The 18275-nt window shown below is 33.9% G+C and overlaps 1 protein-coding gene across 1 annotated transcript in view; it reads left to right on the forward strand.

Annotated features, from left to right (window-relative positions):
• The first annotated feature begins 7394 nt into the window (after positions 1 to 7394).
• The window catches only part of STX17 (syntaxin 17), a 43242-nt gene continuing 32361 nt past the window's right edge, over positions 7395 to 18275 (forward strand). The window contains exons 1-2 of the mRNA XM_069474479.1: positions 7395 to 7575; positions 15348 to 15413. Coding sequence (XP_069330580.1) covers positions 7453 to 7575; positions 15348 to 15413 — 189 coding nt within the window. The 5' untranslated portion in view covers positions 7395 to 7452. The remainder of the gene's footprint in view (positions 7576 to 15347; positions 15414 to 18275) is intronic.

Genomic DNA, 18275 nt, shown 5'->3' on the forward strand with positions numbered 1-18275 from the left:
CAATTATCAAAAACAAGAATTTTTTTTTCAAGCCAAACAAGTTATAGAAGCAATAAATTAATATTAGTACAATACTATTAACTGACCCACTGACTTTATTCAGTTTTCATCATTTTCTACAGTAATGTCCTTTCTCTATTCCAGGATCCAGTCTAAGACCCCACATTGCAGTTGGTTGTCTGGGCTCCTTCATCTCCTCCAATCTGTGACAGTTCCTCAGTTTTTTTCCTGTCTTTCATAATCTTTACACTTTGGAAGAGTCCTGGCCAATTATTTTGTAGAGTGTCCCTCATATGGGTTCGTTCAATGTTTTCTCAAGATTAGATTAAGATTGTGCATTTTTCTCAAGAATATCATAAAAGTGTATGTTATGTACCCTTCTCAGTTCATTATGTCAGGGTCTATGATATTACTGCTTGTGAGTTAATCTTGATCACTTGGTAAGATGGTGTCTGGTGGGATCCTCCAGTGTAAAGGTACTATTTTTCTCCTTATAATTGATTGATATCTTGGGGGAAAACTTTTAAACTATGCAAACTTTCTGTCTCTCCTCTTGCTAAATTTAGCATCCATTGGAGGATCTTACCTTTAGTAAATATTATTGTGGTGTTCTAATGGTGATTTTCTATTTCCCTCATTTCTTCTTTATTATAATTGAAATCCTGTAAGGATGAGCTGTCCTTTTTCCCTATTCGTTTATTTGTATTCAGTTATTTATTTGTATCAGTATGGATTCAAATACTTATTTTTCTATTGGTTATTATTTTATGCTTGTGTTATTTATTTTATGTCTCAAATTATTCCAGCTTTGACCATTGGGAGTTTTTTCAGGTTGCTTCTTGTGCCCTTTCAACATGCCCCTATCCTTTTTTGAGTATTTTCTTATTTTCTGGCTCCATAAAATGCTCCAGGCTCATCGTGTTTTCCCTACGTCAGCCCTGGAATCAAACACTTCTCCTGGGACCCTTAGTTTCTTTTTTTTGAGAATGGTATTTAAACACCTGTGCTCTAGGTACATGCATTTCTACTGGGGTGTCATTGCTTCTAGTGCCTCACAGAAGACAGCAGTGCATACACAAAGAGGTATATTTCTGTATTATCTATCTGTATATTTTTAAAAAACAAAAGTTCATCCCAATACTTCTCCTTTAGTCTAATACCACAGGATTCATTCTAGTTTTGTCCCTTATTTGTAACTTTCTCTGATGGTGAGAAATCTGGCTCTCACGTTGTACAAAATATTTCCTTATTAGTTAGTGCTAATCTACACATAAAGTAATTTCAGCATTTCTAAACTTTACCCCTCTGCAAAACAAATGTACTAAATACAGTATTTAGTACAGTATTGAGTCAAAATATTATTTTCTAGTTACTTAGATTATTTTCTTCCCCACTTCTTTCAGTGTGTTTATGCTATTCATTTATAATACAGTAAATTTTATTTTTTATTGTTTATATTCCATTTTGGGTTTCCAGCCTATCCTGTTGTTTTTAAATTTATATACAGTAAAATACACTCTTTGTGGTACAGTTCTATGGGTTTTGACAAATACATGTAGAGCAATTCCATCACTCTAAATATCTCATTACACTTTTCTTAAATAACATAACAACTTTACAGGAGTTTGAGGAATTAGGCATTTTTATGTATTTTGTCTTGCCTTTTTTGTAGGCATATTTTACATAGTTGAGATGTTAATGTAAATGCATTTTTATCCTTGTGTTTTAATCATATCAGAAATATGTTCCAATTTTGTGACTGAAAAATCAAGAAATGCTGAAATATATTTTCACTTATTATTCAATCACACTTCTAAGTCACATTTTGTATATTGAATTAGGACCATCCCATAACAGCTTATAAACATTCAAGCTATTTTATGATCTGATCCACTGCTAGACAACTTTCAGTTTCAGTAACATCATGATGTATGCAATCATTTGAATGTTGTTGTGTTCTTAGTTTTATATAGGCATTTTATTATAATTTTGTAAAAAGAGAAAATGGTAGAGAGAAGAAACAATAGTAGCTAGAAGGAGACCAAGAGTTAGAAAGGTCACTTGAGAAGTTCTTGGGGCAGAATGTCTTCTCTGAGAGATGGCCCTTGTTGAGGCAGCAGATATTCCTTGTATACACAAAGCTAAGAGACAGGGTCATATATAACTCTGATCTGGAAATATTACTTTTGGAACTCAAGAAAGAAAGCTGCTATAATAGCTTAGGGGAATAGTGAAAACAAGGCAAATATTCCATAATTAGGGATTGTTAAGTTCATTACAAACTGATTAGTGGAAGAGAAAGCAGAATCATTTGAGTTGTATCTCAAATGGTAAATGATACGTAGTTAGAGTCAGATGGATGTAAAAATGCATCTAGACAGAGAGTATCATTGCAAAGCCTGAAGTAGAGATTGAGAGATAATAGTTGGATAGACTGGATGGATTTACTTATACATGTTGTATTTTCCTGTTCAAGTAATAGGTAACTGTTGGAAGTTTTTGTTCAACATAGGAACATGTTGCAATTAGTGTTTTAGATATATTACTTAGTGATAACTATGGAGAAAAATTGGAGAGGGGAGGAGTCTAAAGGCAGACCTATTACAGCTCTGTTGCCATGTGCTATGCACATTGTACCATTTGACTAGAGTGAGAGGATTAGAAATGGTGAAGAAGGGACATGTGAAATATTTCAATTCAAGCAGCATCTACTGAGCATATTGAGCAACAGGTATGTTCAAAAAAATTTTGATAGGAATTATGGTAGATATAAAGTTATCTCTGTATAGTATATGATCTACATAATAGAAGAAAACCCAAGAGGCAATGTGATAAACTGGGAAATGTTAATGTTAGACCAGTAACATGTTTAACATTTAATAGACTCCTATGAGTTAATAAGAAAAAGACATCCCATGTAGTAAAACAGCAGCATGACATGAAGAGGCAATTCATGAAAGAAGAAATGCAAATGGCTAATCAATCTCATAAGTAATTTAAGGAATGCAAAATAAAACAATATTAAGATTTTTTTCACTAATTAAGTGTCTAAGAAGAATCATAATACTATGTAAATTTGTTGGAATATGGATAAATAGACATTGTGATATGTTGCTGGTAGGAATATAATAGGCATAACCTTTTGTGGGACATTTGGCAATATGTGTATAAAACCTTTAAAAAATCTATCTACCTAATAATTATATTTCTAGATATTTATTTTTTTAGATTAATTTTTAACACATTAACTGCCATATGAGTTGTATTTAACTCACACTAGTTTTGAGCCTGATGCCTCATGAAGTATATGTAACTCACACATCTCTTTACCTTGGGAGCCACATGAACTATTTTTCGAGTTGCACATAACTCACATACAGAAAACAATAAAAAACCAAATTTTTTATTAAATTAGAAAGCATTGTTTTGTTTTCCAAGTTTTTATTCTATTTTCATAATAAAACACTGTGGCCCCAAGGAAAAATTTTTTTCTAGTGTAGCAGTCAGTGTGTTAAACTGATATACAATAATTGTACTTACTTATGGGGTACATGTGATATTTTGATATATGCATACAATGTATAATGATCAAATCAGGGTATTTAGGATATCCATCACCTCAAACATATATCCTTTCTTTGCATTGGGAACATTTCAAATCTTCTAGCTATTTTGAAATATATAATAAATTATTGTTAACTATACCATCACCCTACTGTGCTACTGAACACTAGAACTTGTTCCTTTTATACAACTGTATTTTTGTATCCATTCACCAACCTTTCTTCATCCCCCCTGCACCCTTCTCAGTCTCTGATAATCATCACTCCACTCTGTCTCCATGAGATCAACTTTTTTAGCTCCCACGTATGAGTGAGAACATGTGAAGTTTGTCTTTATGTGCCTGGCTTATTTCACTTAACATAATGTCCTCCAGTTCAATCCACGTTGCCTCTAATGACAGGATTTCATTCTTTTTTATGGCTGAATGATATTCCATATTTTCTTTATCCATTCATCTGTTGATGGAGTGATTCCATATCCTGGCTATTGTGAATAGTGCTGCAATAAACATGGGGGTGCATATATCTCTTCAATATGCTGATTTTCTTTCCTCTGGACAAATACCTAGTAGTGGGATTGCTGGATCCTATGGCAGTTCTATTTTTAGTTTTTTGAGAAACCTCCATACTGTTTTTCATAATGGCTGTACTAATTTACATTCCCACCAATAGCATGTAATATTTCTCTTTTCTCCATTTCCTCACCAGCATTTATTTTTTGTCTTTTAATATGCATTCTAACTGGGATGAGATGATATCGTGATTTTGATTTGCATTTCTCTGATGATTAGTGATGTTGAACATTTACCTGTTAGCCATTTGGATATCTTTTGAGAAATACCTGTTCAGATTCTTTGCCCACTTTTTAATGAAATTATTTGGGTTTTTTGCTGTTGAGTTGTTTGAGCTTCTTGTATATTCTGGGTATTTTCCCCTTGTTGGATAAATAGTTTGCAAATATCTTCTCCCATTCTATGGGTTGTCTCTTCACTCTGTTGATTGTTTTAAAGAAATAGTCATAGGTGGCAGTATGGATTTATGTATAAGGAGGGTAATGACACTGTAGTTTATAATAGTGGAAAATCAGAAACAACTTAAATAGCCAACAATAGATGATTAGTTAAATTATGAAGCATCTATGTAATTATAGAAAATTATTTACATGTAAACATTTTTATTATACTTAATCATTTATTCAAAATAAATTCTTTCTTTTCTTTGTTCTTTAATTCATTCATTTATTCTATCCAGTAAGATTATTATATTCATTGCTCTTTGCCATTACACTCCTTTTGGTTTGTTTTCTTTATTGTTACAATATGCCTTTTAGTTGTTCTTTTAATGAGGAGGTTGGTAATAAACTCTCTCAGTCTTCATATGTCTGAAAATGATTATTTTGCCTTTAAGTGATAATTTTCCTGGATATGTACCAACTCCCTCATCACTTTGAAGATATTCCTGTCTTTTAATATCTTGCTTTGATGAAAAGTTTGCTGCTTTTGTTAGTTTATCTGTCTTTTATCTCTGGTTTGCTTTTTAAGATTTTTTTCTTTGTCTTTAATGTTCTACAATTTCCCTTCCATGTGTTTAGGAAATGTATTTTTTATTTATGCTACGTGGGGCTTATGTGATTTTTCAATTTGAGTTTTTACATTTTAATTCTCAGCATATTCTCTTTGAATAATTCCTTCTCATCATTTTCTTTTTTTTTTTCCCCTTATGGGACTCCTATTTGTTATTGAGTTTCTCATTTTATCCTTTATGTCCTTATCTTCATTTTTATACTTTCCATCTTTTTATCCCTCTGTGTTCTGAATGATATCTTCCAATAAATAATTCCCTCTTCAGCTATGTAGTTTACTATTGAACCCATCTTTTGAGATTTTCATTTCTAGAATTTTTACTTGGTTTATATTCAGATTGCCTTGTTGTTTCATAATATTATCTAATTTTTAAAAAAGATTCTATTCCTTCCTTTATATTTTTGGATATTTAAAAGAATACTTTATATTTTTAAAGATTATTATCTCTAGTTCCTTGGGTATGAATTTTCCTGTTTTCTTGAATCTTTTGGCAATGAACTTCTCCATGTATCTCCAGTTCCACTCACTACTGCAGCTGTTATACCCTATTTGGTTTTGGAGCCTGGAGATTTTCCTTTCTTGCTTTTGAGCTTGTATCAAACATAAAAACCAAGTTATTAGTGCATGAATAGTAGAGGTAGTCTATATAACCAACACATCAAGATTTTCAACCGTGAAAGAAAGGAGAGAAAAATTTAATGTTTTGGGGGTGATCTGAGACTCTCTTGAAAGCAATGGACTTTATCCTCCAAAATAAAATACATTCATAATTTTTCATAGATTCAGGGACTCCATAAAATCTATACGCTATCTTTATGGACCCTGGGCTAAGACACCATAACCCAGTGGGATTAATGTAGTCAATTTAATTTTTTTTTTAAATATGGGAGAGGTTGTGGCTAATGAAATGGCATGAAAGCATGGGGTACAACAGTGTTTTTCAAGCTTGGTTAAGCAGTGGATCCCATTATTCACGTAAGATCTGATAAGCTTCAATTTATAAAATAGATGTAAGTACATTTTCTCCAGTTGAAGGAGAAATGGGGTCATGGAGCCTGCTCACTTCCAGCCCCTCCCTTCTCCTACTCTGTCCTGAATAGCATACCTTTGGACTTTCTGGAACACTGGTAGAAAACTGCTGGTGAATAGAAAGAGCGTTTGATTGTACTTTCAGGAAACCTGGGTTCTTATTCCAGCTCTGTCACTGGTTATTTGTTTTTTTTTTTTTGTTTGTTTGTTTTGTTTTTTTGAGACAGAGTCTCACTCTTGTTACCGGGGCTAGAGTGCCATGGTGTCAGCCTAGCTCACAGCAACCTCAAACTCCTGGGCTCAAGCCATCCTCCTGCCTCAGCCTCCTGAGTAGCTGGGACTACAGGCATGCGCCACCATGCCCTGCTAATTTTTTCTATATATTTTTTAGTTGTCTGGCTAATTTCTTTCTATTTTTTTTTAGTAGAGACAGGTTTCTCGCTCTGGTTCAGGCTGGTCTCGAACTCCTGAGCTCAAATGATCAGCCCGCCTCGGCCTCCCAGAGTGCTAGGATTACAGACGTGAGCCACTATGTCCGGCCTGTCACTGGTTATTTGTATCAGTTGTAGACAATACTCATCACTTTGTGAAAAGGGAAGAGATAATTTAAAAGACATCAATGAGAAGAGTGGCATCTTATGTTATAAAATACTTGAAGTATATCATTACATAGTTAAATTATGACATTAGAAGTGAAGTTCTATATAAGCAGAAATGTTAAGAATGAAATTTTTCCTTCCAGTTTTGCCATTTGATACTTCTTTTAAAAAGGTTATTCAATGTCCACGACATACCAGGAAATGAAAACTTGGATAGCATACTGCTAGAGTTTTTTTCCAAAAAGGTATTTCTCTATATAGAAATATGTATATGTTGATTTTATTTTATTCTCTTTATCTATAAATGTTTCTGAACATTATAAAGTAAATATACATAACTTTCATAAAGGGAAAAAGATTTTTAAATAAATGGTTTCATAAAGACAAAACAAGTCACTCAAGTTCAGCATTAAGGTGAATACATATTTAGAATAAATTGTAAAACTACATAATTGTTGGCTTTTAAAAATAATGGAGTATGCCTGTATCAAAATATCACATGTATCCCATAAATATATACAGCTATTATGTACCTGCAGTAATTCAAAATAAAAAAATTTTTTAAATAATGGAAACTGATTAAAAAACATTCTTAAATAAATATTTCCCTTTTAGGTTTTTCTGTATGAGTGGAAAAGACAGCTGTTGCAAGTGGAAGTGACACAACATTTTTTTAGGATGTCTGAAGATGAAGAAAAAGTGAAATTACGCCGTCTTGAACCAGCTATCCAGAAATTCATTAAGATAGTAATCCCAACAGACCTGGAGAGGTTAAGAAAGCACCAGATAAATATTGAGAAGGTGAGCTTTTTCATTTTCCACCACAAGAAACAGTTACATAGTCTGATTTATATTTATTGTTCATTTCAGCTAAATTTAGAGCATTAGATAAGAGGCTTTGCTGAAACACCTAGCTTCTGTTGATTTAACAACATTATTCATTTTTTTAAGCTAGTTTTTCTGTTCTGCAGAAATATATACCTCTCATATATTTCTTTTTCTAGGAAGGGATATAGGAATAGTCTGTACCTTTGTAATTGCACATATTGAGGTTTTAGGCAGTTAGTAATTAAGAAACAAACGGTTTGATAGTATACCATAATGTGAAGGGGGGACCTTTGGCTGATGTACCTGCCTTAATTTCATTCACCCCATGGCAAGGTTTTTGAACTTTGAGTGTGAGTCCTTTGTGACTCCTGTTTTCTTCAGGTGTATATACATTAAAGAAGTAAATCATTGTGAGATATGAGGGGATTTCCTTACTTTACTGAATCTCTTTGAGGAAAGCCCACAATTGAGAAATACTGCCAGGTCAGTTGAGGAGGTAGTTGAGATAGAGGGAAGATGAACTAATCTCAAGGACTCTAGGGATTGTAAAGCACCTGCACTGGCCAGGGTCTGGTAGAGTGCTTTTGGCATTTATGGGAACATCAAGTTTACTGAATACTGGGCATTGATTTGGCAGATTATTTTGTCTTATTTGCTGTGGGATGGGTCAGTGATATTTGTTCCTTCAATACAAGTTTGTGTGGCCCTCCATTGATTTTTGGGGGGGGGGTCGGGGGCGGGGAAGGTTAAGGGTGGAGTATGTGGTAATTAAGCCTTGCAATATAAACACTATTCACCATTGACTGAGTAGCTTATATAAGTAAGAAAACTATCAGCTTTTTCTCCCACAGGTACCATCTATCTTCCTAGTATTTAAGTCCTCTTAAAAAGTATAGAAAGTAAGTTCCAAGAATTTCAAAATGAAATTTTTAATACAAATATAAAGGTCACTCTAGAATTCAGGGTTAGTATTTTGTCATCCCTTAATTTCTTTTTCACCATATAAGCGTTAAGTAATGCTGTAACCTTTAAAGATAGAGACTGAGTTGTTTGGTAAATGGGTTATTCTTGTCATGAATGGAAGAAAATTAAAGGGATGCATGCTTTGGTTATTGAGGGGGGCTGGTTCTTTTAGCACTGTAACAATATAGAAATAGAATTGTTTACTTTTGATTGATCATCTCCTGGTGGGAAGTTTGATAAGGTGTGTTTCAAAGTTCTGAGCTCATACTGAAGTGCCCAGTTACAAAGATGACAAGAATTTGGCAAATGAGTTGATTCTGAAAGGCAGAAACAGGTGGACTATAGTCTGTTAAGGCCATTTCTTTTCTTTATTGTCCTACTTCACCTTTGAGGTTTGGCAGTGTTTTAGATTTCCTTTTTCTTATTCTACACAAAAGTGCTTGCTGTCAGTACCTCCAGATCCTACCTACATGTACCATCCAATCAGTCATCAATGGAAAAGCCAGGTGGGTGGGGATAGGAATGGGTATATTATTGATTTGATTAATTGTGGTAGATGTCATAAGAAAATTATTACAGAGTTACATTGACCCCTTTCTGCCAGAACATTTTTCCTTTAGCATTTTGTGAAATTTTCATTTATTGTGAAATTTTTAGACAGTATCAGAATAAGTATAATATAGGTGGGTATTGTCTTAAGCCAAGCAGTTAAACTCATACTGATCTATGTGTGACATAGATGGATATCTATATATCTATATATTCAAGCATATTTTAGTAGATGCGTTATAGCAATGTAAAAACATTTAAAAGCTGCAGGGCTTACTCTAGACAAAAGAGTTAAGAACTAAGTTTGGACTCCAGGTGTCTGACAGTGCTTCATTCTCAAAAAGGCATATTATTCTTAGGGAGAAGGTGTAGAAAGATAAAATATTTATTGTGCTAGACATCAGTCATCCAATATGAATTTAAGAGAAGAAACTCAGACTAAAGGGAAATTGAAGGTAAGCCTTAGTGGAGTGATTCTGCAACATCTGAAAACAATGAAAGTAGTGTGCTGTGGACACCTGGGGCTGTATTCCATAGGTCCTTCAGCATTGCATTTTATTACACGTGATAAACTTGATTAGAATGTAATCCTGAAATTTGAAGTGTTAGCATTCAGCTTTCTTGGCTAATGTAAGATAGACTTATGCTTAGTTAATAGGAATGACAAGATAGTAAGCTTGGAACATAATTTCCTTTATTTCATATTGTAGGGATTTAGGGGAAAACTTACTGTGTAGCATGTACTGTATTATTAATAGTATATGGATGAGGTGCAAGAGGCAGAAATACCAAAAATAGTGTATTAAATAAGAGAGGTTTTCTTCGTTTTTGTTTTGATTTTGTTTTTAATTTCTCTGAGTAATGGAGGCAGTCCGGGGCTGCATTGGCAGCTCAACAGTTATTAAAGACCCAGGCTCTTTTTTATCTTGCTCTCCTGTCCTCAGCTTGGTTCTACCCTATGTGTAAAATGGCTACTCTACCACCAGTCATCACATTCACAGTCAGAGTTAGATGGAATAACCAAAATCATACTTTTTCTACGTTCTTTTTTCTCTCAATGTGCTTACACATGTGCACACTTGCTCTATCTCTCTCTCTTTTAAAGAGAATCCTGTTCTTGTTTCGTGGTTGCAGTACCATATCATCTTTCTATGGTGGTATTTTTTTTAGTTTTCTTCTGCTGCTTTGTCTTTGTTTTGCCCAAGTCCCTTTTCTTTCTTCTCTCTCTCTCTCTCTCTCTCTGTCTCTTTTCTTCTGTCTCAGCGCATATAGTATTATAGGCTTTTGTTGGCTGGCTGTTGATATTTAAGAGGGCTAATTGGAAGGAGTGTGTTTGTGTGTGTGTAGATGGCTAGCTGGTTAGAGTGGGGGCCTTGTTGCCTGGTGGGGTAAACAGGCGAAAATCTGTTTTAATAACAGGGAACCACCAGATGTCAGTAACCGTAGGTCTTGTTAGATATTCAGTTTCATGAGAGAGAAATCCTCCAGTTTTCTACCTTTTGGAGTGTGTGTTTATATTTGCAGAGGTGAAGGTCATGGCAGGGGTTGGGGGTGAGAAGGTTGCAGCAGTGGATATAGTATGAATTTTGTGACCAGCCTTCTAAGCCAGGTAGGCAAGGAGGACAGTAGGCTCCATTCAGAGATTCATTGTCCAGGCCTAATCTTCCTGGTTGTGGTACAGTATCTCATTCCTGCTCTTAGCTATGCTTGGTGTCCAGGATTCCTAGCTTCTCCAGTTTGGCCTCTCCAGAGCCTGTCTTCTAGAGTGGTGCCTTCTGTAGTGATGGGACAAGCAGTTGCTTGGGCAAGTGGAGGGGGGATATGGTGGACTAACTGTTCACTACCTAAACTTTCAACCAGTCTTTCTGCTTTTCACTCCACTATATACTTCCACTTGGTTACTTGGTAGCTGGTACCTTTGGTTGCTTAGTCTTTGAGTAGTGCTATGCCTGTGGCTTGCTTCTTATCGCCTCTCTCCCCCACCATCCACCCCTTCTGTAGGCTTAGATTTTAGCTTTCTCTGGTCTGCTGAGTTGCAACATGTACATATTCTTTCCAGCTTCCAAAATGTTGTTAAAATTTTTTGTCAATTGATGTCTTCTGTTGTATTCTCATTATTCTTGTGAATTTATACCTTTTAAAGTTTTTTATTGTCATTAAGTGGGGTTTTGGAAAAAACAGAGATATATATTTGTGTTCAATCTGCTAGGTTTAATGGAAAGGCAGATTATTTATTACAGGAAATGAATGTTAGCTTTTCATAATTATTTATTGGTATTTGCTGTTTCTTAGGTTGTTAGCATCGAAGAATACATAAAAGATAGATTTCTAATTCTCATCTCAAGAAGTTTGTAGTCCAATTAAGGAAATAAGATAGGAAATATTCAAAGAATGGTAGGAGATAACATATAATTAAGTATGAAAATGGATGGCATCACGAGGTCTGAACTATATAGTATAAAATCAGACATAATCAGTCTTATTTGTTATTTATTTATTTGATCTTATCTGTTTGTCGCTTGTGATTACAATGAAAATCTTTTCCATCTGTCTTTTTAGTCTGTGAATGTCTATTTTAATCTTTTCATCACCTTTCCTCACCCCTATCCTTTTTTTCTGACAGAACCTGGATTGTTTGCCTTCCTTTGTGTTTCAAGATAGGCAAGCTTCAGCACAGGTGGTGAATGATAATGCGTCTGATGAATATGGTAATTCCATTCTCATCAGTGTTTGGTTACCAAGGAACAATAGACATATCCTGTAGTTCTGGCCAGTGAGATTTGAGGGAAAGCCTGTTTAGGATATGAAAACTTCTGGAAAGATTTTCCTAATGTTATAAAGATATACATGGAAGAAAACAGTCCCCTTTTTTCTACTTGATCTTATGTGTGTTCCTGTTGTATATGGAACTATAACCAATCCTCTTTCAGCTATTAGGGGATAAATCTGAGAACAAAAGCACCTTGTTGAAAGTAGTAAAGCAGAAACAGAACTTGAGCACTTGATGAACTTGTAAACTTCTGAATTAAACTAATCTGGAATTATCCTACTTTTAGACTGCTTTGTAGGTGAGATAATAAATGTACTTATTATTAAAGCCATTTTTAATTTTGGGTTTTTTGTTGTTTGCAACTAAAAGCATACTAATTGACTCAAGTGATAGCACTTCTTTAACCTGCCTCTCTAGTGCTGCTATGCAAATAGACAATACAAAAATGATACTTTTTAAAGCAGTGCTGTTTAGAAATATAAACACTTGTCAGTGATTCTGACTTAACTAAATTTTTAAGGGGTTGCTTCTTGTAATTTTTTTCATACATATTATTAAAATAATTTTAAGTTTTTTAACTTAAATCATTTTAAGTTTTTTTCTCTTCTTCAAATATTTGGAATAATGCCTTTTAACAATGTATCTTAACTTGTGTAGCAAGCAGTAGGAATCTGAATTATTTTATTCCTTATTTTTCTTATAATTTATTGTGATAAGAGATAAGGTCATCTGGTTCATCCTCCACCCAAGACAGTAATCTTTTCTACAGTTTTCTTGTCAAGTGAGCAAATAATAATAGTGAAGTTTGTAGTTATTATTTTCATTTGTTGAGTACTATGTTAGCGGTTTTTCTGTATCATAGCATTTAATCCTTACAATATCCTCATAGGTTAGTTATAATATTAGTCTTCACTTTTTAAGTGGAGAAACAGATTTAAAGTAGTTCAGTTACTTGCTCGAGACTATTATGTTAGTAAAAGTGTTAAATTACTAATGTGCTTGAAACATAGTATGCTTCTAATAAAAGTGTTGATTGAATGTATATCTGTATGCATATATAGAGCCTAAGATTGCATCAGTCATTTTTTTATTGACTTTGTAATCAACTAAATGAATTACATAGGACTTTTTTTATATGAACTGCAGCTATTGAGTCAGATCATGCCTATTTCTTATATTGGTGCAATTGTTCTTTTTAATTTAAGTCCTAGGCTGTACATTTATCATTGTTATATTTGTTCTTATGTGGAATTGTGATCTTTCATCTATGTTGATTATTTCTTCTAATTTATGTTATCTGCAAATTTGGTAATTATGCATTCTTTGTTTTGAAGTCATTGACTAAAGTGTTGGACAGGAAAGGGCCAGAGCACACTGGTACACTGTCACCATTTCTGTAAGTTCTCACAAACCATCTTTCTAATAATCTAGTAGAGAAGTTTCACCAAGATTTACATTAAGATTTACACCCTGCAGTGTTTTAAATATACTTTCTTTTGTAAAAATTTGCAAGTCTAGGAAACTTCTCGGTTCTTCACGGATAAGCAGAAGTATTTCTGTGATCACATTTGCAAGGTCTTTTGGTTCTCTAGCATGTAATTTCCCTGGGCTTGTTGACTTGAGCTCATTTGAAGTATCTAGATTTGCTGTTACTCTTCTTGGTTTTCATTTTCCTCTTAATCATTTTATTTTTGACTTTTCTATTTTGAAGATAATTTTCCTCAGTAAAGAAAGAAGGTAGAAAAAATTGGAGTTGAACAGTTTTGCTTTCTCCATTATATCTATTAACCATATCTACCCCGTCATTTGTCACTTTTCAAGCATTGTTTATTGTTCAAACCCCAACTCACTCACTCCCTGTGGAACAGAGTCTCATTCTGACCCCCAGGCTGGAGTGCAGTGGCCTGATCATAGCTCACTGCAGCCTCAAACGCATGAGCTCAGGTGATCCTCCTGCCTCAGCCTCCCGAGTAGCTGGAACTACAGGCATGAGCCACCATGCCCAGCCGCCTTGTATAATATGATCTTTAGAAATTATTCCACCTATTCTTGTTCTGAAGTCAAGTAGTTTCCTCACATGCATGTGCTAAGCAATACTTCACTGAAGACTCAAAAGGAAAACTCTGCAGATCTCTGCAGTTCTCTCTCAGTGTAGCCCTCTCCTCTCAGTGCAACTATCTCTTCACCATGCAGCTGTCTCCTCCCTGGTATTCTCTGCCCCATGGATTTTAATATCCTTGGCCTCCACAAATTCTCAACTCTCTTTTTTTAACCTTAATTTTTCTTAAAATATCATGACAGATTAGTAGTGAGTAATAAATTTAAAAGTGGTTTGTTTTAACACATGTATCTTTGGCTTCCATGCTCAAACTTTTATTAATATTATAACACTATCTAAAAGCATTCATACGGGATCTAATGGCATCAATTCAATTTTTCTTATAAATTAAAATGGTTTGATAGTGGTTTTATGTTTGGGAAATATATTTTCAATATGGTCTAATTATTTTTAAGCTTTATAGTTATGTAATTCATAGATGACGTAAACATTTTAGGAGTATCAAAAGAGGTTTTTGCGGCATCATTCACTGTCAAGGAATATAAAAATGTCCCAGAAAATGTTTTACTGCTCTACTTTTATCTATTATGTTTTCCATGTATATATGGGGCACTATCATATTTCTGTCCTTTCAAATTATTTCTAGGTGGATTTTTTTTTGGTGTGTAATATATCAAACGTGTTTAATGTCATTATTTATATTTGCTATCATTTTAATTATTTCGATTTTTTATTTCAACCAAAAATAGTATGTAATATTTGGTGTTAATTATGTTCTATATAAATATTTATAACGTTACCATATTTTCCTGTGGTTCCTGTCAAATGAAAAACTTTCCATTATTATGCTTATAAAGTGTTTTGGATGATACTCTGAAAGCTAAATATTATCTTGGTAAAAATTGAAATATATATATTAAATGTTTAGTCTCATTTTTATTTCCTCTCTAGTCTGTAGTATTAATGTTGCTTTTTTTCAAATTCAGATTTTAATTTTCAATACCTAACACTGTCATTGACAAACATTTAAAATTCTTCATATATACTAAAAGTAGCTTGTTAATCTTTTTATTTTTCATAATTCTTTTACATTCTCATTCTTTAGTTTGTACTTTCCATCTGTAGAGAGTTTGCAACATAGACAAAATACATGCTCTTCTTTGGTAAAATAAAAACCCATATCTAGTGATTTTTTGTTTTACTATTTTCAGAATTTTATATGTAATATTCTTGAAAACATCCTATTTGTATGATGATCTTTGGAAAGTTAACCAGCACTACTAAGTAGCTGTCTTCTCTAGCTGATGCTTAAGTTTGGGTAGATAAATGGGGATTTTTGTGATAATTAGAAATAATTCTTTAGTGATGAAAAATTCAATACCTTTTCCCCTCTCTTTTGTATAGTATCAGAGGTGCAGAATCTGGGACAAGTTGCATGAAGAACATATCAATGCAGGACGTACAGTTCAGGTAAGGCTATTATATTGTTTCTGGTAAATCAATATGAAAAAGAGTCTTGGCCGTGGCTCATGCCTGTAATCCTAGCACTCTGAGAGGCCGAGGCGGGTGGATCGTTTGAGCTCAGGAGTTCAAGACTAGCCTGAGCAAGAGCAAGACCCCATCTCTACTAAAAATAGAAAGAAATTATATGGACAACTAAAAATATATATAGAAAAAATTAGCTGGGCATGGTGGTGCATGCCTGTAGTCCCAGCTACTCGGGAGGCTGAGGCAGGAGGATTGCTTGAGCCCAGGAGTTAGAGGTTGCTGTGAGTTAGGCTGACACCACGGCGCTCTAGCGTGGGCAACAGAGTGAGACTCTATCTCAAAAAAAAAAAAAAAAAAGAGTCTTAAGCAAGTTTTGCTAAAATAATACCTTTGTAGCTGAATCCTTTTATACATATTTGGTACTGTTTCTTTAAGGATACATTTTTAGCAGGGATTGCTAGATTACATGTAATGCATATTTTTAAGGTTTTGTTTTATATTACCAAGTTTTCTTCCAGAAATGATACATCAACTTACACTCTCACAATCAGCGGATTTCCCAAAAACCTTTAACATTGGTATTACTCATTTCTTAAATTTTTGCTAATAGGTAGGTTGAAATAATGCTACTTTGTTGTTTAAATCTGGATTTTAAAAAATAGCTTTGAAGGATAAAAGTTTTTCATGTGTACCTTGGACCATAATATTTCTTTTGTTAATCACCTGTTCATGTCCCTTGCATATATTATATTATGTTGATGTCTTTGTAAGAGCACCTTATAATTTGAAAGATATTGATCTTCTGTCTATAATTAGTATTACAAATATTCTTTCCTAGGTATTTGCTTTTTAAAAAATAAATTTTAATTGTTTTAAATTAATTTTTAAAAATAATATATTTATATAGTTTTAAAAGCCAAATACAATTTAGAGGGCTTATAATGTCCTACGTTTTCTATCTCCAAGTCCTGCTACTTGGAAGAAACCATTGTTAATCCTTTTGACCATTCTCTCTGTTATTTGCCTTTTTATTACTAAATACCATGTGTAGGCTACTATTTCTTGGTTAATCATGTTTAGGCATTGTCTCTTCATTTCTTACCATGGTAGGTGGAGCTATAGCTTCCTACCTTGCTCTCCTACTTCCCTTCCCCCTATCTAATTAGATATATTACAATTTTTGGTTAATCAGTAATTTCAGTATCTCATTATATTGATTATGAAGATATTGTTTGCTGCTAAGCCATATAGCTAAATACAATACAGCCTTTTAGTTTTTTTGAAGTTAAGAATGCCTCATTTTTTTAATTGCCCAATTCTGTATATTTGTAGTTAGTTGTTTTCTAAATGCTCCACATCTCTGTCATATGCTATCAATAATATTTCTCAGATACTCAAATACATCAGTTCCATTCTTTATTTTGAAGATTCCCTTCTGAAGTCCTTCTTCCCCCCATTCCATCGTGGACTCAGTTTCTAGGGTTGTTGCATAGCTGCTGTTCTGGGACTTCCCTTAGCTGCTCCTCTGTGTTAGGTCCCTGTTTTCCTGGATATCATGTCTTCCTCATTTTTGGTTTACTCCATTGTTTTGTTGGAGTAATCCTTCAGCAGCCCTCTAAATAAAGGTACCTTGGAGAAAATTTTTAAGTAATTATATATCTAAAAAATGCCTTTATTCTCCCCTCACATGTGATTGCTAATTTCACTAGGTACAGAATTCTAGTTGGAATTCTCTTTTAATATTGAAGGCTTTCCAGCTCTTTTGTGTTACTCTTCAAAAAGCTGGTATCATCTGATTTCCTAGTCTTTGTATAGGACCTATTTTTTTTTCTGATTGGGAGCTTTTATCATCTGTTCATCCCTGGTATTCTGAAATTTGATGATGATGAACATTGTGTTGGAGTCTTCTAATCTAAAAACTCATGTTCATTCTAGGAAATTTTTAAAAATTTTTCTTTGGTGATTTATTCTGCATTTTCTCTGCTCTATTTTTTTTTAAACCTTTTATTCCAAGTGTCAGCAAACTTTGGCTCATAGGCTATATCTGGCCTTCTGTCTGTCCCATCAGTTTACATATTTCTTTGGTTGCTTTCACACTGCAGCAGCAGAGTTAAACAGTTGCAACAGAGACTATGTGGCCTGCAAAGCCTAAGCTATTTACTGTCTGGCCCTTTGCAGAAAAAGTTCGCCAGTCCCTGTTCTATTGAACATTGGAACTCTTGGATTGCTTGTCTAATTTTCATTTCTATTTTTTGAGAAATTTCCTCAGCTTTATCTTCAATTCATTCTATTGAATTCTTTATTTCTGCTATTACAGTATTTAAATTACAAGAGCTTTTTCTTGTTCTTTTTTTCCTTTCTTTCCTAGCATTTTGTCTATGAGTGTAATCATTTCTTCTATTTTTCTGAGATACTATTTAATAAAAAGTGGATTACTTGTCTCCTAGTGGAGTTCAGTTAAAGGTGCTTTGGCAAGATGCCATTTTCCTTGGGGAACCTCCAAATAGCAGTATCTGGAGATGGTTCTGGTTTAATTTTCTAAAGAAGAATTCTCATTTTCCCCCCAGGACAGATAAGTGCTTATCTTATGGAGCTATAGAGGCAGGTTAGGTGAAGGCTGCTGGACTTTCATTGTTCAGTACAGGCTTTCACACAAATCCCTATTTTTAGCCCTGTGCCTAGTATTTCTGAATTTAGAGTCAGTTTCTCCAAAGAATGCATCTGTGGTCCTCTTGAATTTCTAAAAGATTATCATAGCTGCAGTACAGTGAATAGATTGGGATAGAATGAAATGAATGCAAGAGATCATTAGGAAGGGTTACAGAGGCCCAGGAAAACAGATTG

The sequence above is a fragment of the Eulemur rufifrons genome, chromosome 7 (genome assembly GCF_041146395.1).
Source record: "Eulemur rufifrons isolate Redbay chromosome 7, OSU_ERuf_1, whole genome shotgun sequence".
Classification (NCBI taxonomy): domain Eukaryota; kingdom Metazoa; phylum Chordata; class Mammalia; order Primates; family Lemuridae; genus Eulemur; species Eulemur rufifrons.